Source organism: Natator depressus, chromosome 10, assembly GCF_965152275.1.
Source record: "Natator depressus isolate rNatDep1 chromosome 10, rNatDep2.hap1, whole genome shotgun sequence".
Lineage (NCBI taxonomy): Eukaryota > Metazoa > Chordata > Testudines > Cheloniidae > Natator > Natator depressus.
The window spans coordinates 8,984,996-9,002,612 of NC_134243.1; the positions used below are offsets into that span (position 1 = coordinate 8,984,996).

General features: G+C 48.6%; 1 protein-coding gene across 1 annotated transcript in view; it reads right to left on the reverse strand.

Moving 5' to 3' along the window:
* MYH16 (myosin heavy chain 16) overlaps nt 1-9,385 on the reverse strand; it is a 46,116-nt gene extending 36,731 nt beyond the window's left edge. The window contains exons 1-9 of the mRNA XM_074964568.1: nt 9,176-9,385; nt 8,080-8,223; nt 7,389-7,545; nt 6,895-6,922; nt 5,095-5,191; nt 4,774-4,866; nt 3,720-3,783; nt 2,245-2,343; nt 1,482-1,585 (exon numbers count right to left, since the gene is read on the reverse strand). Of these exons, the coding sequence (XP_074820669.1) occupies nt 1,482-1,585; nt 2,245-2,343; nt 3,720-3,783; nt 4,774-4,866; nt 5,095-5,191; nt 6,895-6,922; nt 7,389-7,545; nt 8,080-8,223; nt 9,176-9,385 (996 nt within the window). The remainder of the gene's footprint in view (nt 1-1,481; nt 1,586-2,244; nt 2,344-3,719; nt 3,784-4,773; nt 4,867-5,094; nt 5,192-6,894; nt 6,923-7,388; nt 7,546-8,079; nt 8,224-9,175) is intronic.
* Between the last annotated feature and the right edge of the window lie 8,232 nt (nt 9,386-17,617).

The following is a 17,617-nucleotide window of genomic DNA, read 5'->3' on the forward strand; positions in this document are numbered from 1 at the left end:
CCCATCAAGATCAGCCTAGTGAGGTCCCTTTGAACTAGCTCTAGATAACATTTCGGGGAAGTCATTTGGGACAGATCCTCAGCCAATGGACATCAGTGTAACCTGATTGTCTTTAATCCACCACTTAACGCCAGCTGAGGATCTGCCCCTTTGGCATAGTCATTTGAACAATCTCATGACATAAGGAGTTAAATCCAACGCATTTGCTGAGATTTTCAAAGCCCCCTTTTTAAAATTCAGGGGAGTAGGGCATTGCGATCCCCTCAGAGGGCTCTGAGAATCTCAGCTGTTTCATTTAAATCCATTCATTTTCAAGGAGTGAAGCCAGTAAAACACCAAGCGCCACTAAAAAAAAAAAAAAAGATCATTTTTCAAATTCAGACCACGATTTCATCATTCTGTACCAAATAAACAAAGGGCTGGTTGAACTCCCACACTGGGCGGACACCTGAATCTCATGCAAACAATGAGCCTGATGGAAGACAGAAGGAGCTGCTTCCATCTCTCGTGTAACTCCATTGGCTCTGGTAGAGTCACACCAAAGAGGAATGTGGCTGAGTAACACCTGACCTCTTGGAACCCTTATCAATATTTCCTGAAATCCAGGTCACCAGCCAGTCTTCCAAGGGCAGTGGTGGAATCCTATCACCCGAAACTAGCCTGGCCAAAACACTGGTGAATTAACTGTAGGAAACAGCCCTATAATAACAGCAAGGCGAGGGACTAGATGACCTAATTGGCCTTTTCCCGTCTCCGTCTTGTGAGTCTATAACAGAACTGAACTTAAAACGGCCTGTACAAAGATGTGGGGAAATTCAGTGTTTCTGAGGACTATTCTACGCCTAAAGCTATTGCTCCAGCTAGCAGCTCATTTACAGTGAGGGAAGCCTAGCTCGTCTAGAGGGTCGTGTGGCATTATAACAGCAGCAGCTGAAGACAGTTTGGACTCTGTGTAGCTGAAGCAATGCTTGTAATACCCCCATCAGGAGCAAGGTTCCTAATAAGCTCTTTCCAAAGCCAGACTGCCCTTTGAGAAAACTGTATGAAACCAGTCATCAAAGAAGGCTCAGAATCTGCTAGGCTTCCACATGCAAGAAGTCCAATGAAACTGTGCGTGTGAGTGAGGTAAGCAGGCTTTACCCCATGATGTGCACCAAAGTTTACAGATTCATAGGTGTTATGGCTATAAAAGACCATTATAATTAATCTAGTTTGATGTCTGGACTAACACAGGTCATAGAATTTCACCCAGGATCTCCTGAATCCAGCCCAGAACTTCTGGTTGAGCTAGAGAATATCCTGTAGAGAAGCCCAATCTCTGAGTGATGAAGAATCTAAAAGATCCCTAGGTAAGTTGCTGCAATAGTTAATTACTCTCACTAATAAGAAGTTGCCCCCTTATTTCTAGAGAGAACTGAGATCATGGAGGAGCAACCTGTTGAGCCAGACCTTTTTCCCCCATTTCATTTTTCCAGACTTACATCTGTGACAAGCAGCTCTTCCCCATCATCCATGTTGTCTACTGTAGTTACACCCTGACATATCCAGTGGTAATGCTTGGGATCAGGCACCAGAAGCAAAGATTCTGCAGAAGGCAAACCAAGAGGTGATTACATGTTCTGATAGCAATGCAGTTACACAGCAGTACCTGCACTGGACCTATGGGTGGAGAAGGAAAACTCTTCAGGTGGGGAGGGGAATTAGGAGTTTCATTTCCCTGGGATCCATTTCTAATGGAGCACTTTGTAAGAGACTTCCTTTAGGGCTGAGATTTTCAGACCTCCTATGGGATGTGGACACCCCATTTCCATTAAAATTAGTGAGAACTGGACACCCAAATCTCTTATGCAATGTTGAAAACCTCGGCCTCAGTGTGTTTCCCATGTCTAGGGAAATAAGCAATTTCCGTGCTCTAGCAATCCATCGCTTCAGTTTGCACCTGATGTTCATTACCTTAGCACCAAACCTGACCAGATTGGCTGAGACCTTACAGGGGAAGCCTTAGATCAGTCAGTTACAGGGGTTAAAGAAAGGGAAATAGAACTTCCCCTTCACTCACTGGCCTGGTCTCCCCACAGTTCCTCCTCCTCCTTAGCTGCTTCAGTAAGAGGTCACCTTCTTGAATCAACCTACTTTAACGACTGCTAAAGAAAGCTTTGGCAAATAGATTTCTCATCCTGGAAACAGAGGACATATCAGGGAAGCCTGAGTTAAGAAGAGTGAATATACACAGAAGTGCCATACCAATCAGGTCAGGCTTCTTCTTAGAGAGGATCTGGTAGAAGATGTGATAGCTTCTCTCAGCTGCCTGCTGGGAAATGACACGAGACTTCTCTAGGAGATCTGAAATATAAAGGGGATCATTGGTAAACCCAGGCCTGTGTTAAGATTGCAGACATGGGTAAAAGGTGTAGGGTGAAATCCTGGCTCTGTTGATGTCAATGGAGCCAGAATTTCATGTACAGTAAGTATCCTTTGGAAGCAAATTTCTTCTCCATTCACTATATCCATCATTACTGTAACAATAAGTATAATACTTTGCACTCCTAAAGCATCCTTCAGCTGAGGATCTTGAAGAACTGTATGAGTTTCACAACATTCCCAGTTAGATCAGCTTTATTATAATTATTTTCCAAATGGGTGAAACGGAAGCAAGAGATGAAGTCACTTATCCAGGGTCATAAGTCAATGGTGGGTCCAAGGAAGCCAGGATTTCTGGTTCTCAGAGCCCTGCTCTAATCTCCAGATACACAACTGCCCCAAAGCTCTTTCCATTTCAAAGGATGTTATGAAAAGTCAATTTATTGCATATATGATTAAATGACTAATCATCTCTGAGATGCTCTTCCTCTCTAAAAAGGGCCATAGAAAAGACTCCCTGTGCCCTGTAGTCATGTTCTATGCCCATGTGCATTGGCCCAATGGTGCTGTTTCTCACTGACATGAAGGAGACTTATGTTTGATTCCTGGTCTCTTATTCTCTTGGTCACACCAGCTGAGGCTGCAACATGCAAATGATGCCGAAGCAGGAAATTCAGCCATTTGCAAAGAAGAAGTAGGGGGAAGAAGCCCCTTCCATTGCTCAACAGCCAGTTAGGCTGCAGTTCTGATTGACTGGGAGGAAATCTACACCTCCTTGTTAAAAAAAAAAAAAAAGAGGTGAATGCAACCTATGACCTCCAGAGAGAACTGCAAGGCAGGGACCAGTTGAAAGTAGCAGATATAGAGAATCCCCCAGGGAAAAAAAACCTAACCATCCATATGTTTCCTCTCTCTCTTTCTTCTGCCCTCTCCAAGTCCCTAGCCAGGAAACACACCAGGGTCTTTATGCATTGAGAGCTGGGATATGTGGGTCTAAGTTTGGTTTTAAATGCATGTGTGCAAACAAAGAACAATGCACATTCCTAGACAGCTATTTTTAGAATCCTAAGTATACCACAGTCATGCTATTGTCCTGATGATGATGAATACAAGTAACCGTAGCAGTTACTGGTACAGGTCTTTTCACCAGAGACAAGATTCTGGTTTCATTTACACCAGAGCGAGTCAATCAAGTTAATAGAATTAACTCCAGCTTTGCCCTGGTGCAGAAAACGGCCATACAATATAGACCCTGACCCATAGACCACTGATGTCAATGCGAGTTTTGCCATTCATTCCCATGGCCTTTGGATGAGACCCAGGTGGAAGTAAATGACAAAATTAATGTGGCTACTTACAGCTCTCAATGTCAGCCCCAGCCAGTTTGCCCGTGGTACCGAAGTGAATTCGGATAAATTTGCCCTGGATAAGAAAATGAAAGAGGAGGCCGTTTATTGCGATATCTGTCTAACAACAGGGAGTAGCTGAGAGATTCTGAGGGATCACAGGAGTCGTGCAGCAGGAGCAAATCTGCAAGTCAGCGAGAAGCAGTTAGTCTTTTCACAGATCAAATCTATAAAAATGCCTTTGTTCCTGGATAGTTTAATATAGCTTAAAGAAACTTTTCTATTACAGCATGAGGCAATGCTGTATAGTGCACACAACAGAAGAATGGGAGCCAGGAACACTCTCACGCACCTGCTATGAGACTTTGACAAAGCTCTTTGGCCCTGATTCAGGAAAGTATTTTAGCATATACCCAACTGACTTCCAGGGGGACGTAAGCACGTGCTTCAGAGATTTTCTGAATTAAAAAAATCTCCATGCCTCGATTTCCCAGTCAGTTAGAAGGAATTAATGATACTCACTTATTTCACAGGAATGTTCTGTGGGTTCATTTGCTAACATTTGCAAAGCATTTTGAATTGGATCTCTAAGCACTAAGGGTCACTAATACAGTGGATCATTAAGATGAATGTGTATTTCTTACTGTACATAAGAACATAAGAAGGGCCATAGTGGGTCAATCGAAAGGTCCATCTAGCCCAGTATCCTGTCTTCCGACAGTGGCCAATGCCAGTTGCCCCAGAGGGAATGAACAGAGCAGGTGATCTTCAAGGGATCCATCCCCTGTCACCCATTCCCAGCTTCTGGCAACGTTTGATTTTCTATTTTTGTGCCTGTTTTAGTGAACCTGGATGCAATGAAGCTTGATTTGGAATGTTAGCAAATGCCGGGTAATTAATGCGGGCATGGTCATTTGGAAATGCAAAGTGCTAAATACATCCTTCTTATTTTTATCATCATTACTCCTAGAGAGGCTTCTTCCTCTGTGAACACTTTTGGGTTGCATCATTGCAGGATCTCCCCTCCCCCAAAGAAACTGGAGTCAGGAGAGAGGCTGGTACTTACAAAACGCGAGGAATTGTTGTTCCTGGTAGTTTTGGCATTTCCAAATGCCTCCAGAACAGGATTAGCCTGGATGATTTGATCTTCCAGGGAACCCTGCACAAGGAAAAGCAGATTATTTTGGGGAAATTCTGTGACTTGTGTTATACAGGAGATCACACTAGATGGTCACAGTGGTCCCTTCTGGCCTCGGAATCTAAACACAAAAGACTTTGGGGTTTGGTTGCAAACATTTCCTGCAGCTCTTTAAAGAACAGTTTCAGGGAACTCCCAAGGGTAGCTGAATGACTGTTGTGAGGGTACGCCCACGTTCCTGCGTCTTACCTTCCCGTCAAGAGCCTGCTTGCCCGTGCTGCCGATGTTGGCAAAGTACTGAATGACCTTTTTCGTGTTCTCAGTCTTGCCGGCACCGGATTCTCCGCTAAATAAAACAAACAGGAGAAACAAGGTGTTGGTAAAAAGAAACAAGCGACAGGTAAGAAATGATCTCTCTGTGTTAGGAGAGAAATAACAACCCATTGTTTCATGTTCTCTGTGTATATAAATCTCCCCACTGTATTTTCCACTGAATGCATCCGACGAAGTGAGCTGTAGCTCACGAAAGCTTATGCTCAAATAAATTTGTTAGTCTCTAAGGTGCCACAAGTCCTCCTTTTCTTTTTGCGGATACAGACTAACACGGCTGCTACTTTGAAACCTGTCATTGCTTCTATTGCATATGTTTGCAGGCATGAGCCTGTTCTCGGAGGGACTGACCTTCCCAAGAATGAGCCGGGAAAGACTGAAGGCAGTTGCCCTGGGGAAAGACATCTGTGACGTGAATGGTCACTTAGAAAGCTCACCGGGGCTGATTCTGCTTTCCCTCGCACCAGGGCAAAATTGGAGTAACTTAATTAAAGTCAAGAACAGGGGAGGGGTGTAAGGCCAATGTAAGTGAGAGGAGAATCAGGCCTGCAGTTGATACTTCCAGAAGAGTCATTAGGAGGAGTTTTACATTTATGCAAAATCTGCATCATTGCCCTCGTTTTACAACACATGGCCCATACTGTGTGCTGGTGGCACCTGGGTCTCTAATAGGTTTCTGGCCTTTACAGCCCGGGGAAGTAGCTTGAGGAGGCAGAGGAAAGATATAGGGCCATCCAAGACCACTGTTCCTTTAAGGGTCTGAGACCTGGAGCCTGGTAGAGTGGAGGGGAAGGGAGCAAAGCTCCCCTCTCTCGCAGACAGCGGCTTGGAGTTATTAGACCCACCTGGGAAGGATCAAGAGACTGATTATTTGACTGGGTGGATGCTCAAAAGAAGGCTGAAAGCTCAGTCAAGGAGGAGCTGCTGAGCCTGAAAGGACGAACTCAGAAGCATAGATCCCCAAGAAGGAGGGCTGTGAAACCCTGAATCTAAAGGGGGAGCTGGTTAATCTGATAAATTAGCCCAAGGTTGTGTGTGTGTGTGTGTGTGTGTGTGTGTGTGTGTGTGTGTGTGTGTAAGTGTAAGTAATATTGTTCTTGAAGATTCTGGGTAGAAGTGTATTATTCTCAGAACTCAGAGGGAAACTGAGGCAGGTGCCTGCAGGGCCATTCCAGGCCATGAGGGGGCAATCTGGGGTATTACATATCTACAGTGTCCATGCTGGGATGGCGGGGATCATCCCAGTTTGCTGCATTATATCCTGGACACTGCAGAGAGACTCTGAGCTCACCGATCTGTGCATGGCAAGGGGGCAGACTGTGGCGGAGCTGGGGATTGTGCATCTTGCCTCTACTAAACCTGCAGAGAATCAGCAGAAAAATTAAGAGCCCCCAGGGATGCATCGAGGGAACAGTCCCTACATTCCCCCCCACACACACCCCTTCCAAGCCCAGGGATGGCATTTGCAGCAGGTCCTCGCGCAGGGCACACAAGTGTGGGGAAAGGCTCCTGTCCCCCTTGCTACCCACACACCCAAGGACAATCGGGACCTTAGTCCATGACAGTCAAGAACAGAACAGGGGTATCCTGTCTGCCAGCCCTTGCTCTAACCACCGGACAACTTTCCCTCCCAGACCTAATACAACCTCCTCTCCCTGAGCCCTGTTCCCCTCTCGCTCAGCGGAGATGACCAGCTGAAGACTGCCAAGGAATACTTACGTAATCAGCATAGACTGGTTTTCACGGTCTGTGGGGGAACAACAAACAGGACAAGGCCAGGGTTAACGAGGCTCTCCAGAAACCCCTAGGAACAAAGCACCAGTCCTGCAGGGTGTGCATAGTCTGGGCTTGGGGATAACGCCCTTGGTCCCTGCCCCTCTGCTCCCAGATGTGCCCTTCCTCTTCCATCCACACAGGGAAGCCTAACCCATGGGTGTTGGCAAGGAAGGGGCAAGTGCCATCTTCAGAACATGCTCTGCAGAAGCCCTTCCATGGGGGGGGCTCTGTGGCATCAGAGCCCTGGATTCAGCAGGGGGGATCTGGCTAGTCTCTCCCTCCCCAAAAGCTCAGGTGATGCCCAACTTTGCAGCAACTTTCACTGCTGGGGGAACCTCACCCCGTCCCAGAGGGATCTCCGGGGGCAGCCGTGGTTGGGATGAACAAGGATGGAGGCTCCAGGGGAGTAGGGAAGCCGGTTTGCCCTTCGCACTCACCCTGGAGCATGTCATGGTAGGCATTGTCAGAGATGGAGAAGAGGTGAGGGGGCATCTCAGTACGCTTCTTGCCCTTGTACATCTGGACCACCCGGGCTCCGTAGATTGGCAGCCACTTGTAGGGGTTGATGGTCACGCAGAACAAACCAGAGTACGTCTGGAGGGTGAGAAGGAGAAGACAAACCAGCCAGCATGAGGAAAACCAGTTTGCAATGGGAAGCACGGAGCTGGTTTATTGTGCCACCTCAGGTGATACTTCAGGTCTCTCTAACGCCTGACACTCATCTAGCACCTTGCACTCAGGGATCCTAAAGGGCTTTACAAGCATGAACGAGTGCTTCCAACACGTGTAGGGCAGCGTCATTCATTGTCCCGGTTTTACAGATGGGGAAACTGAGGCACAGAGCAGTGACTTGACTTGGCTGATTTCATACAGAGGCAGAGCGAGGGTGAGAATCCAGGCTGCCTGACATGCATCTGCTTTAACCAGGCGAGAGCCAAGCAGGCCTGGAGGAGGGTTTGAATGGGGTGGAACTCAGAAAGAAGAAAGTGCCTCCAGATTTACACTGAAGTAACTCAGGTCTGGATCTGGGCCTCTGAATTGGCGTCAGCGACTATTTCTGACCCACTAGTGCCTGGCATGTTCGTTGCCACACGCTACTCGGCTGTCCCCTGCGAGCCTTCCACTCACATAGATCCTCATGTGGCTATAACGCTGCCGCAGGTTGTCCAAGACGCTGGCCTCGTTCAGGAAGGTCATGTTGGCCATGTCGCTGACCTGGTAGAACTTCGGTGGGTTCATCTGCTGGATATCATCCTTCTTCATGGTGAGGGTCTGGGGAGTTAGGGAAGCACTACGTAAGTGGGGTCGGTCTGCATTCTGTCTCCATCAGAATATTTGACCCAGAGTTAGAGGTAACTGGCAGATGGGATGTAGAGCCTTATGCCCTATGGTCCCTGGGTTCAATCCAGCCTCTTTCAATAGCCACTGAAAGGTGTTAGGCCAGTGAGCACCCATCAGATGCTATGTGAGATGGGTCTGATGGTCTCCATGGACGCCCAGCCATATCTCAACCCCTCCTGCACTCATTGTCAACGGCACCTTTTTGACAGGCTCTGCAGAGAGGGTAAAGGCCTACATGGCCCATGGACACTGAACTTCCAGCCCTAGCATGGCTCAGGCCAGGTCATGGCCGAAGGCACATCAGCAGGGCAGGGTGGCGGGCACGTGGATTGGTGCTCGCCATGCTGGGCCCCCCCTGGGGATAGCAGGCTTCACTCGCCCGGGCTGCCAATCCAGCACGGGGACATTCTCATCAGACCAAACCTCAGAGGCTTTGTGTGGAAGACGCTCAGACTGTTAACGAGCGTCCTTCCCACAAAACTATGGGCAGAAAGAGAGAGCTGCAAAGCAAACGGCAAAGCTCTCCTTCAAGCCCGGCCAGGCAGCCACTGCCACTTTCAGCCTGCCGGAGGCTACAGGCTTCAGACTAACAATGTGTTGATCCGGCAAAGCTTTACTCACAGGAGTAATCCTTACTCGCACCACTTGGCTTCAGGGCTAATCTTATTTGGTCAGTTAACTCCTGGGCCTGGTTCCTTCCCCCTCTCCCCGGAGAATACCCTGGCTTTCCATGGATTTTAAGCCTCTGCCCCATAGAGGGAGGAGGGAGAAACCAGGCCCTGAAATCTAGAGGCTTACACTGGTGATGCAGCTGCAGTGTTAGGACAGTGACCCCCTGGGAGCTGCTGTCATTCTCACATCCAATTCACAGAGCCGACTGTACCTGGTTGGTCACAGTCTTCACAACGACTTGGTCACCCTTGTCAGACTGGATCTCCCCGGCAACGAAACCCTCCTTGTCATCCTTGACCCAGCACGACTTCTTGATGTCATAGGGCTTGTTCATGGCCTCCAGCTTCTCTTTCTCGGGGGGATTCAGGAACGGCATGGGGTCAACATCATCCCCACACTCGCCTTTGTACCCACCAGGCATCTTGGCTTCGGGTCAGGCAGAGGGTGAAACCGGAAGGAAAAGAGATGGGGAGCAGTGCTTCCTGCAAGGCTGTGAAAAGGAGGAGAGCAGAGAATCTGGCAAGGAGCACAGTGGGGAATCCTGGGGCCCTATTCTGTCCCCTGCAGGCTACAGTTACCCCCTGTGAATTCAATAGGGCCCCATCACAACACATAGTGAGAGACTGGGATGCCCCCAAACTGGAGGATTGTTACCAAGAGGGAGGCTAGAAAGGGAGAGATGAATTCTCCCATATACCCTAAACCCTGTAAGCCCCAACAGTATGTCTACCCTGCAATTAAAAATCTGCAGCTAGCCTGTTCCAGCTGACTCAGGCTTGCGGGGCTCAGGGGCTAAGGAAGGGGTTGTTTAATTGTGGTGTAGACGTTCCGGCTCGGCCTGGAACCCAGGCTCTAGGACCCTGTGAGGTGGGAGGGTCCCAGAGTTCGAGTTGTAGCCCGAGCCCAAACGTCTGCACTGCAATTAAACAGCCTCTTTGCCCGAGCCACGTGAGTAGAGTCAGCTGGCATGGGCCCGCCGTGGGTGTTTAACTGCAGTGCAGACGTCCTCCAAGAGCCCCTGGCCTGTGGCAAGGGGAGAATTCCCCAGTGCAGGCAGTGCATAGGGCAACCAAGAGTGCTTGCAAGCCCTAAATCTGGTGGCAAGTTGGGGCACATCTGGGGGCAGGCAGCCCGTGTCAGTGGCATCTCCATAATGCTGAGCACGACGGAGATTCTGCGTGGGCTCTGGGCTGCGGAACAGCCCATCGGCAGCCAGAAATCAGACCCCAGAGCTTCCCTCCCTTAGCCCAGGGAACGCATTAGCGCTAGCAGCACAGTCCAGGAGGCGAGCCACTTAAAGGCTGGTCTGTGCCTTTTGAGCTGTTCCTCCAGGAGACATCACAGACCTGACCTCTGATGCTCTTGTCATTAAAGACTAAGAGCCAAGCGCTACTCTCTGTTCCACCACCACGGCTCCCTTGACTCCATGGGACGGCGGGTGCGTAACCCAGAGCAGTAGGGAGTTTCACTGCAATACTGAGCCGTGGTGTCGCAGCAGACGTAGCTGCATGGTTAGACAAGCCAGCCTTGGCTGACGGGGAGGAATCCCAAGGGGAAGGGCAGCTGACTCTGTTTGCCAGCTGTTGCTCCATTTAGAAGATGCTGCTTGGGCCACAGCCTGTTGCTTTCTCAGAATAGATTGGCACTACGCGGAGAGAGATCTTGGTTGGGGTCCCTCTGGGGATCTCAATTTCCCTGATGCCCACTCAAGATCTTGAGGGTCTAAAAAAAAAACCAAGATGCAGTACCGCTCCTCCAGGCACTGGAAGCGATAAGGGACGCTATGGGGGCCAAATGAATTCCTGGTGTAACGCCACTGATTTCAGTGGATGAATTTCACCCACAGAGCATGAAGGAAGAATTTTCCTCTGTATACTTCACCTGCTGGTCAAGCAGGCAGAGATAAAGGAGGTTCAGTGAGGGAGTATCAGCAAACGTTTTCCTTTGTGCTCTGTGTAGCTAAATCCGTGGACCTTGCTGCGTTTTGACTATTATTATTCCCAGAATTGCAATAGTTATTTAGAGCCAGATTCTGCTCCCCTTTGTTCACAAAGAGCCACACCCTCACACCACCAGCAATCCCACTGAAATCAACGGACTCATGAGTGAACAAAGGTAACTTTAGACATGAATAAAGGCAGGGGAGCAGAACTGGACCCTGGATCTTTAAAGCATGTTAGTAAATGATTAGATCAAAAGGTTTATTACACTAGACCCCCACTAAACATACGTGCATGTAAATACACTTCAGTCCTACAGTGCCCCTTATCTGAGGCTCTCAAAGCCTTTTCCAGATTTCAATTCAGTAAGCTTCACTATCCCTGGGAGATACTATTTTATAGATGGGGAAACTGAGGAATGGCCTGGTTACAGCCTAAATCTTCAAAAGTGTCCATCAGTTTGGGGTTGCCTTGGTTTCTGAGAGGCCAACATGAGGCATCTAAAATCTGATATTTCTGGTCACCTGCCTTTCTCCTCTGAAATCAGCTCCTAGTGTCTTATTTTTGGACCCCAAAAGGGAGGCATCCAGAAGCCGGGGACATTTTTGAAAAAGGGTACAAAGGTCTTGCCAAAGGTCACCTGATAAGTGGCACTGCCGGCCCAGAAGCCCTGATACACCCCTCTCCGGTCTAGCCACTGAATAACACGCCCCACTGATGTCTTAAATTAAGTCAATTATTAAAAACAAGTACAGTATCAGGAGGTTACTTTAACTGTTCTAATGTATTTGATCAAATTGCCTCTCTACAGGCCTGCTCCAAAGGAATCTCCTTGTTATCGTCAATGGGTTTTCAGAGCAGGCTGTTGCTTGTTAAAATTCTGAGGTTTAGTTTTCCAAGGCTTCCGTTGACGTAACAAATATAATATAAAAGTATCTGTGAGTTCAAAGTCTCTCTGGCATAAAACACAATGAAAACAAATCCATGCTGGCTAAGTTAGAGGGGTAGCTATTGTTTCTTAGAGCCTGACATTATTCCCCGCCCCCCACCTCCACCTTCACCTTCAATTCCTGCCCAGTACGGCTGCATGAATCACAGCAGATCTCCCCAATACACCTCTTCCCGACAGTCACACATAGTATGTACCTACCACCGAGAGTGCTGGAAGACGTTGCGTGTTTACAAGGGGCTGGCCAGCTTCTCTTATACCCATCCAAAGGGCCTGAGCCAGCATTTCCTTTAAAAAAAATAACAGCGCATTAATGAGACACAAGCTCAGCTGGCCGCACCATTGCAAACCTGATTGGCCAACGCTTATGTCCCTCAGGAGAGATCAATTAATGCCCAGTTTCTTGGGGAATTCTCCTTCCCTTTCTTCTCCTTATAGGGCATCTTACCAACTCAACTGCATGAGTCCAGGGACCAGGGGCTGAAATAGAACAGCTGCCTAATGAATTTTTCCTTCAAAGGCGCAACTTCAGCCATCTCTTTCCTGCCAGGTGATGGGTAAGAATTTCACCAGTGAGGGTAGCTGATCAGTGAAAAGCAGGAGTCCGGCTTTGGTACTTGGGGTATCAGCTGTGCCCCTACTTCTCAAGTGGTGCTATCAGTTTTGACCGAGTTAAGCTTCCACTTGAAAATAGTTTTTAGTCCTTACATGTGTGATGAAAAACTTGTGAATCTGAGCTGTCTGCCTGAGTCTGCAGGCAGACAAACAATGGCATCAGTTGTGGAGTTGCAACTGCTTATGCCAGGACTGAATTTCACCCAACTGCTCTAGGAGGTGGCAAGTTTGGCAACTGCCCCCAGTCATATTGCAGTGGCATGTTGACTCTGAAGTCTAAAGATGGCCACTTAAATGTCAACTTTGCTACCTCCTGCACTGCTGCATGTTTCAGTAGAAGCATCTGACGATGCTTGTAGGTGGAGCATGAGTAGTATACCCCATCAAGGGCTTTTGTATTTGCTTAGGGTGAATATGCTAAAGAGTGAGTTTGCTGGCAGAAATGTTTGCAGAAACAGCAGATTTGAAGCAAATATTGGGGAACTGGAGAAAGAAAATTTTGAATTTGCAATGGTGAGTATTCACACTGAAAATCTGATTCATCCAATCAGGGCACAGAACTGGTACCACATGATCTGTATGTCCAATCAGAATTAGCTAATCCATCTTGAATTTTGAATATCAAGCGGTTGCGATGAACTGCTCCTGAACGAACTACAGAGTGTGACTTATTTGCTGAGCATATTCGGTGAATAATTTCAAACGATGAATCGATGAGTGGAAGTTATAAGTGACTTCTGAACAATTTGCCTAGAGAGAGAGAGGTGAAATTCATTAGATAAATTACTGACGGTGAATTATTCATCCTGATCCATTAGACATACAGGTCTGTATTATCCATGTGTGGAAGCTAGGTTGCAAAAAAATAGTCATACCTCCCCATGAGGTTATAGGCCAAGCTGGTTAATCATAAACAGGCACAAGCTCATCCAACCAAGAGGCCAGAATCAGCAAACATTTAGGGCCAAATCCAACTCCCATGAAAGTCGGTGGAATGTTTCCCTCTGACTTCAGGGGGAGTTGGCTTAGCTGATTAGGGAGGCTCACATGCAGAATGGTGTTTTAGTAATACAGGCCCAGCCCTGGAAGAGGCTGACTGCCTTCGTTGACGTTAGTGGGAGCTGAGGGTGCTCAAGACCCAGGCCCTTAGAAAGCAGCACGTCCTTCACACTCCAAGATCTTTACCATGTGCACTGTTGGAATTCAAAGGGAGACGAGGGATTTTCCTGATGTTGGAGGTTTGCTCCACTCTCTGAATGCTTCCAAAGCACCCCAGACAGAGGTGACTTTTATCCTTACTATACAAGTACCTGAGAAGAGCAGTTTGAAATGCCCCAGGTTGCACCATGGTCTTGGGGCATGGGGCCGGGGGGGGGGGAGGGGCGTGTGTGTCGCAGGGATGGGAGATGACATCTACAGACCTTCCTACAAGTCCTTATTCCCCTGCCATTCCCAGCAAATTGAAAACTCCTCCATGGCCTGGAGGAGATCGACTAGCAATAACCAAGTGATTCAGTTGACGGGCCAAATGCAGCTGGAGAGACAGGCTCAGGACGGGTCTGTGTGGGTGGAGTTTGTGACTCTGCAGGCACGTGATAATGTTACCAATGATCCGAAATGCTGACTTAGGGCTGCAGTCCCCACTCAGACAAAATTCCTTTGAAGACAGTGGGCATTTTGGTTCTCTAATGGCTGCAGGATCAGGTCCTGAAATATGACCAGGAAACTCTGGGCACTAGTGAAATATGAGTACAAATAATAATAATAATAATAAATACCACTTGAGCTAAAGGAGAATGGCCATTGCTTCTTAGCAGTATAGGGCCTATGTCACAGAGTTGAGCCATTCAGATTTTACCCAGCAGAGGGCATGCACACACACTCTCTCTCTCTCTCATTACATTTTATAAACTCCATTATAATGAACCTGGCTGTAGTGGACCAACTTCTCTACTCACTTATTGTTGTTATTTATATATTCTAGAAAAATTATTTGTTTTAATGGCGCTTTACAGAAAATAAAAGACATGGGCCCTGCCCTGACCACTCTAAATAATACCACCCTACACCACTCTAAATGAGTGACTTTGGAGGCTGGTGTTAGGTAGCCCCTTCTGAAAGGTACTGATGTCAAATGTAAGAGAGGAAGGATGTCCAGTGCTTACCTGGGACATGGATTCAAGTGCCTGTTCTCTCACAAAAAGAAAAGGAGTACTTGTGGCACCTTAGAGACTAACCAATTTATTTGAGCATAAGCACAGCTGTAGCTCACGAAAGCTTATGCTCAAATAAATTGGTTAGTCTCTAAGGTGCCACAAGTACTCCTTTTCTTTTTGCGAATACAGACTAACACGGCTGTTACTCTGAAACCTGTTCTCTCACAGACTTTCCCATCTGCACAATGGGGATAATAGCACGGCCCTACCTCCCCAGGGTGTTGTGAGGCTAAATCCATTGGAGCTGGTGTGGTGCCCAGCTGTTATAGTGATGGGCAAAAAATCCTTGTGGCAGCGAGCCACCCAGCTCGGGTCAGCTTGCGCTAAGGGGCTAAAAACAGCAGTGCAGACATTCCACTCCTAGCCCAGACACCCACCCCTCGCTGGGTTTCAGAGCCTGGGCTCCAGCCCAAGCGGGAATGTCTGTGTTACTGTTTTTAGCCCTGTAGCATGAGACCAAGTCAGTTGCCCCGGGCTCCGAAACTTGCTGATGCGGCAGGCTTTTTGCAATGTAGACATATCCCTAGGGTAGAAGATAGAGTACTTCTTCCTGCAGACTCCAGCCCGTAAAGCATAAGGTAAAGGAGAAGATAGAAGAACAGCAAGTCTGAGTGGGCCAAAAGGACGTTTGATTGATTTACGGTCTCAGCCTGCGTACAGCAGGGCTTTGCTGTTCAAGTCAGCCTGTCCCGGCAAGCCCGGGGCTAACTGGGAGCTGCCTTTCCAATGCCGCCTGTTACATTCACAGGGGTGCAGCAAACTGACATATGGTGGATGCTGCTTTGGGGGGTTGTTCGCATCGGGAAAGGCAAACCCTGCACATGGTTATATTAAGATCTGACCCGAGAGACTCTAAGATGTTTTTTGCATTTATTAATCATTACAAAAAATAATAATGCTGATCTTCCAGCTAAATGTGTTAGCCTCATTCTCAGCTGTTGTCTGCTGGCCGCCTTGGGGAGGATCGTTGTCCTCCCATGAGGACGGCAGGGTAATGCCTGTGCTGAAGAGGCAAACATCCCTGACTCTAACCAAACAAGGACAAAGAGCTCTTTGCCCGGCACCCTGGGGCTGATCCTGTGAGGTGCTGAGCACTTTCAAACCCCACTAGGGGTGCAATTAGGGGTCTAACCCTTACCCTGGGTTGGACCTTCTGCAGGCCCCAATCCTAACTTGAGCCCAGGACCCCAGCCAGCTCTAGCCCTAACCTTAGCCTGGGGCCCCCAGCCAGCTGCAATCCTAACCTTAGCCCAGGGCCCAAAGCTGGCCCCAATCCTAACCCTAGCTTGGCACCCCCTGCAGCCCCCAAACTGAACCATAGCCCAGTGCTTAATTTGTAATGAAAGAGGTGCCGGGGCTCAAGCAATATTTTTACTTGCATAACTGACGTGGCAAGCCCAGAGGTGCCAGGGCTATGAACTGCCAAGCCCAGAGGTGCCAGGGCTATGAACTGCCAAGCCTACAGGTGCCAGGGCTATGAATTCAGGCACAAATTAAGGACTGCCCCAGCCCAAGACCCTCTACTGGCCCCAACCTTAACTAGGCCCGCTGACAGAAATTCCGGGCCCCGAGCAGGGGTGGGGCCTGGGGCGGAAGTGATGAATCCGTCACTTCCACGACCGCTCGTCACTCCTAGGCACACGCAACCACTCCGGGCCCCAAGCTTTGGGGGGCCCCGCGGGCCGGTGTGATTGGCCAGCGCAGTCATGCGTGCCTAGGAGCCCTGCGGCCCTCCTGGCCAATTGCCCCCTTTGCCCCACCCCCGTCGGCGGGCCTAATCTTAACCCATTCACCAGGGTCACCTACTGCCTTCAATCCTTACCCTGATCCAGGGCCACCACCCAGCCTCATAGTGAAGTTTGTGGCCCGTATGTCCTGTTTTTTCTTACCGTGCTTTGCTTATGAGTATGTCATAGGTAGTGGAGGTGTTTTTCTCAGGCAATGAATGGGATCATCCATTAGGATTATATGGGCCTCTCTCACATTTGTTTGTAAGATCAGCCTTTGGTGTATCTCCTGTCCTTACTGTGTTTTCCTGTACTCTCTTGGTTAGTTCTTCCAGGTGCAATTATGAAAACAGGAAAGAAAAGGAGCATGTGTGTGTGTGTGTGGGGGGGGAACCTTTAGCATTCCCACTCTGATGGTCTAACTGTTCCCTTAGTCGTTTCTCAGGGAGGTGTGGACCTCAGCCTCAGGACAAGTCTACACGACCACCCCCCTGAGCGACATAAGTTACACCGACCTACGCGCCGGTGTGGACAGCGCTATGTTGGCAGGAGCACTTCTCCAGCTGACGTAGCTACCGGCCGCTGCTCATTGGGGGTGGATTCATTCAATCAATGGGAGAGCGCTCTCCCATTGGCTGAGAGTGGCAGAGCCTCACTTGGGGCTGATGGGGTGAAGGAGGGAGAACCCACACTCGGATCCCTGGGTTCACTCCATGCTAGAAGCAAATCAGAGAACTATCAAACAAATAAACACACAAGCCCCATTTCATATAAATCAGATGTGAATCACAGTGTTCCAGAAGGGGTGGGTCTGGCTGGATTCTCAGCTGAGCTGCTCTTCCAGCAATTGGCAAGGTGGGGGTGCCCAAGGGCTATGCTGGTGCGAAGAAGAGCTATTCAATTAGCTCATCCGAAGTGGCTCAGCACGCCATGCACATCAGAGGTCCTACCCAAATGTGAAGAGACATCAGAGCAGCAAAGTGGCAGCGTGGATACAGCACAAGGAATGTAATTACCGCTGCCCCGAAACCTCATTACTAAATCAGTGTGTGTGAGATAGGAAATGCTGAAACAGACATTGGTATTATCCTCATGCTTAGCACAGAATTAGCTTTAACCAACAGCTGCTAGGAAGGAACAGGTAGAGGAGACATGTCCAGCCTTCTGCTTGTGCCTTTTTAGAAGACCTTGGAGAGTTTTCAGCAT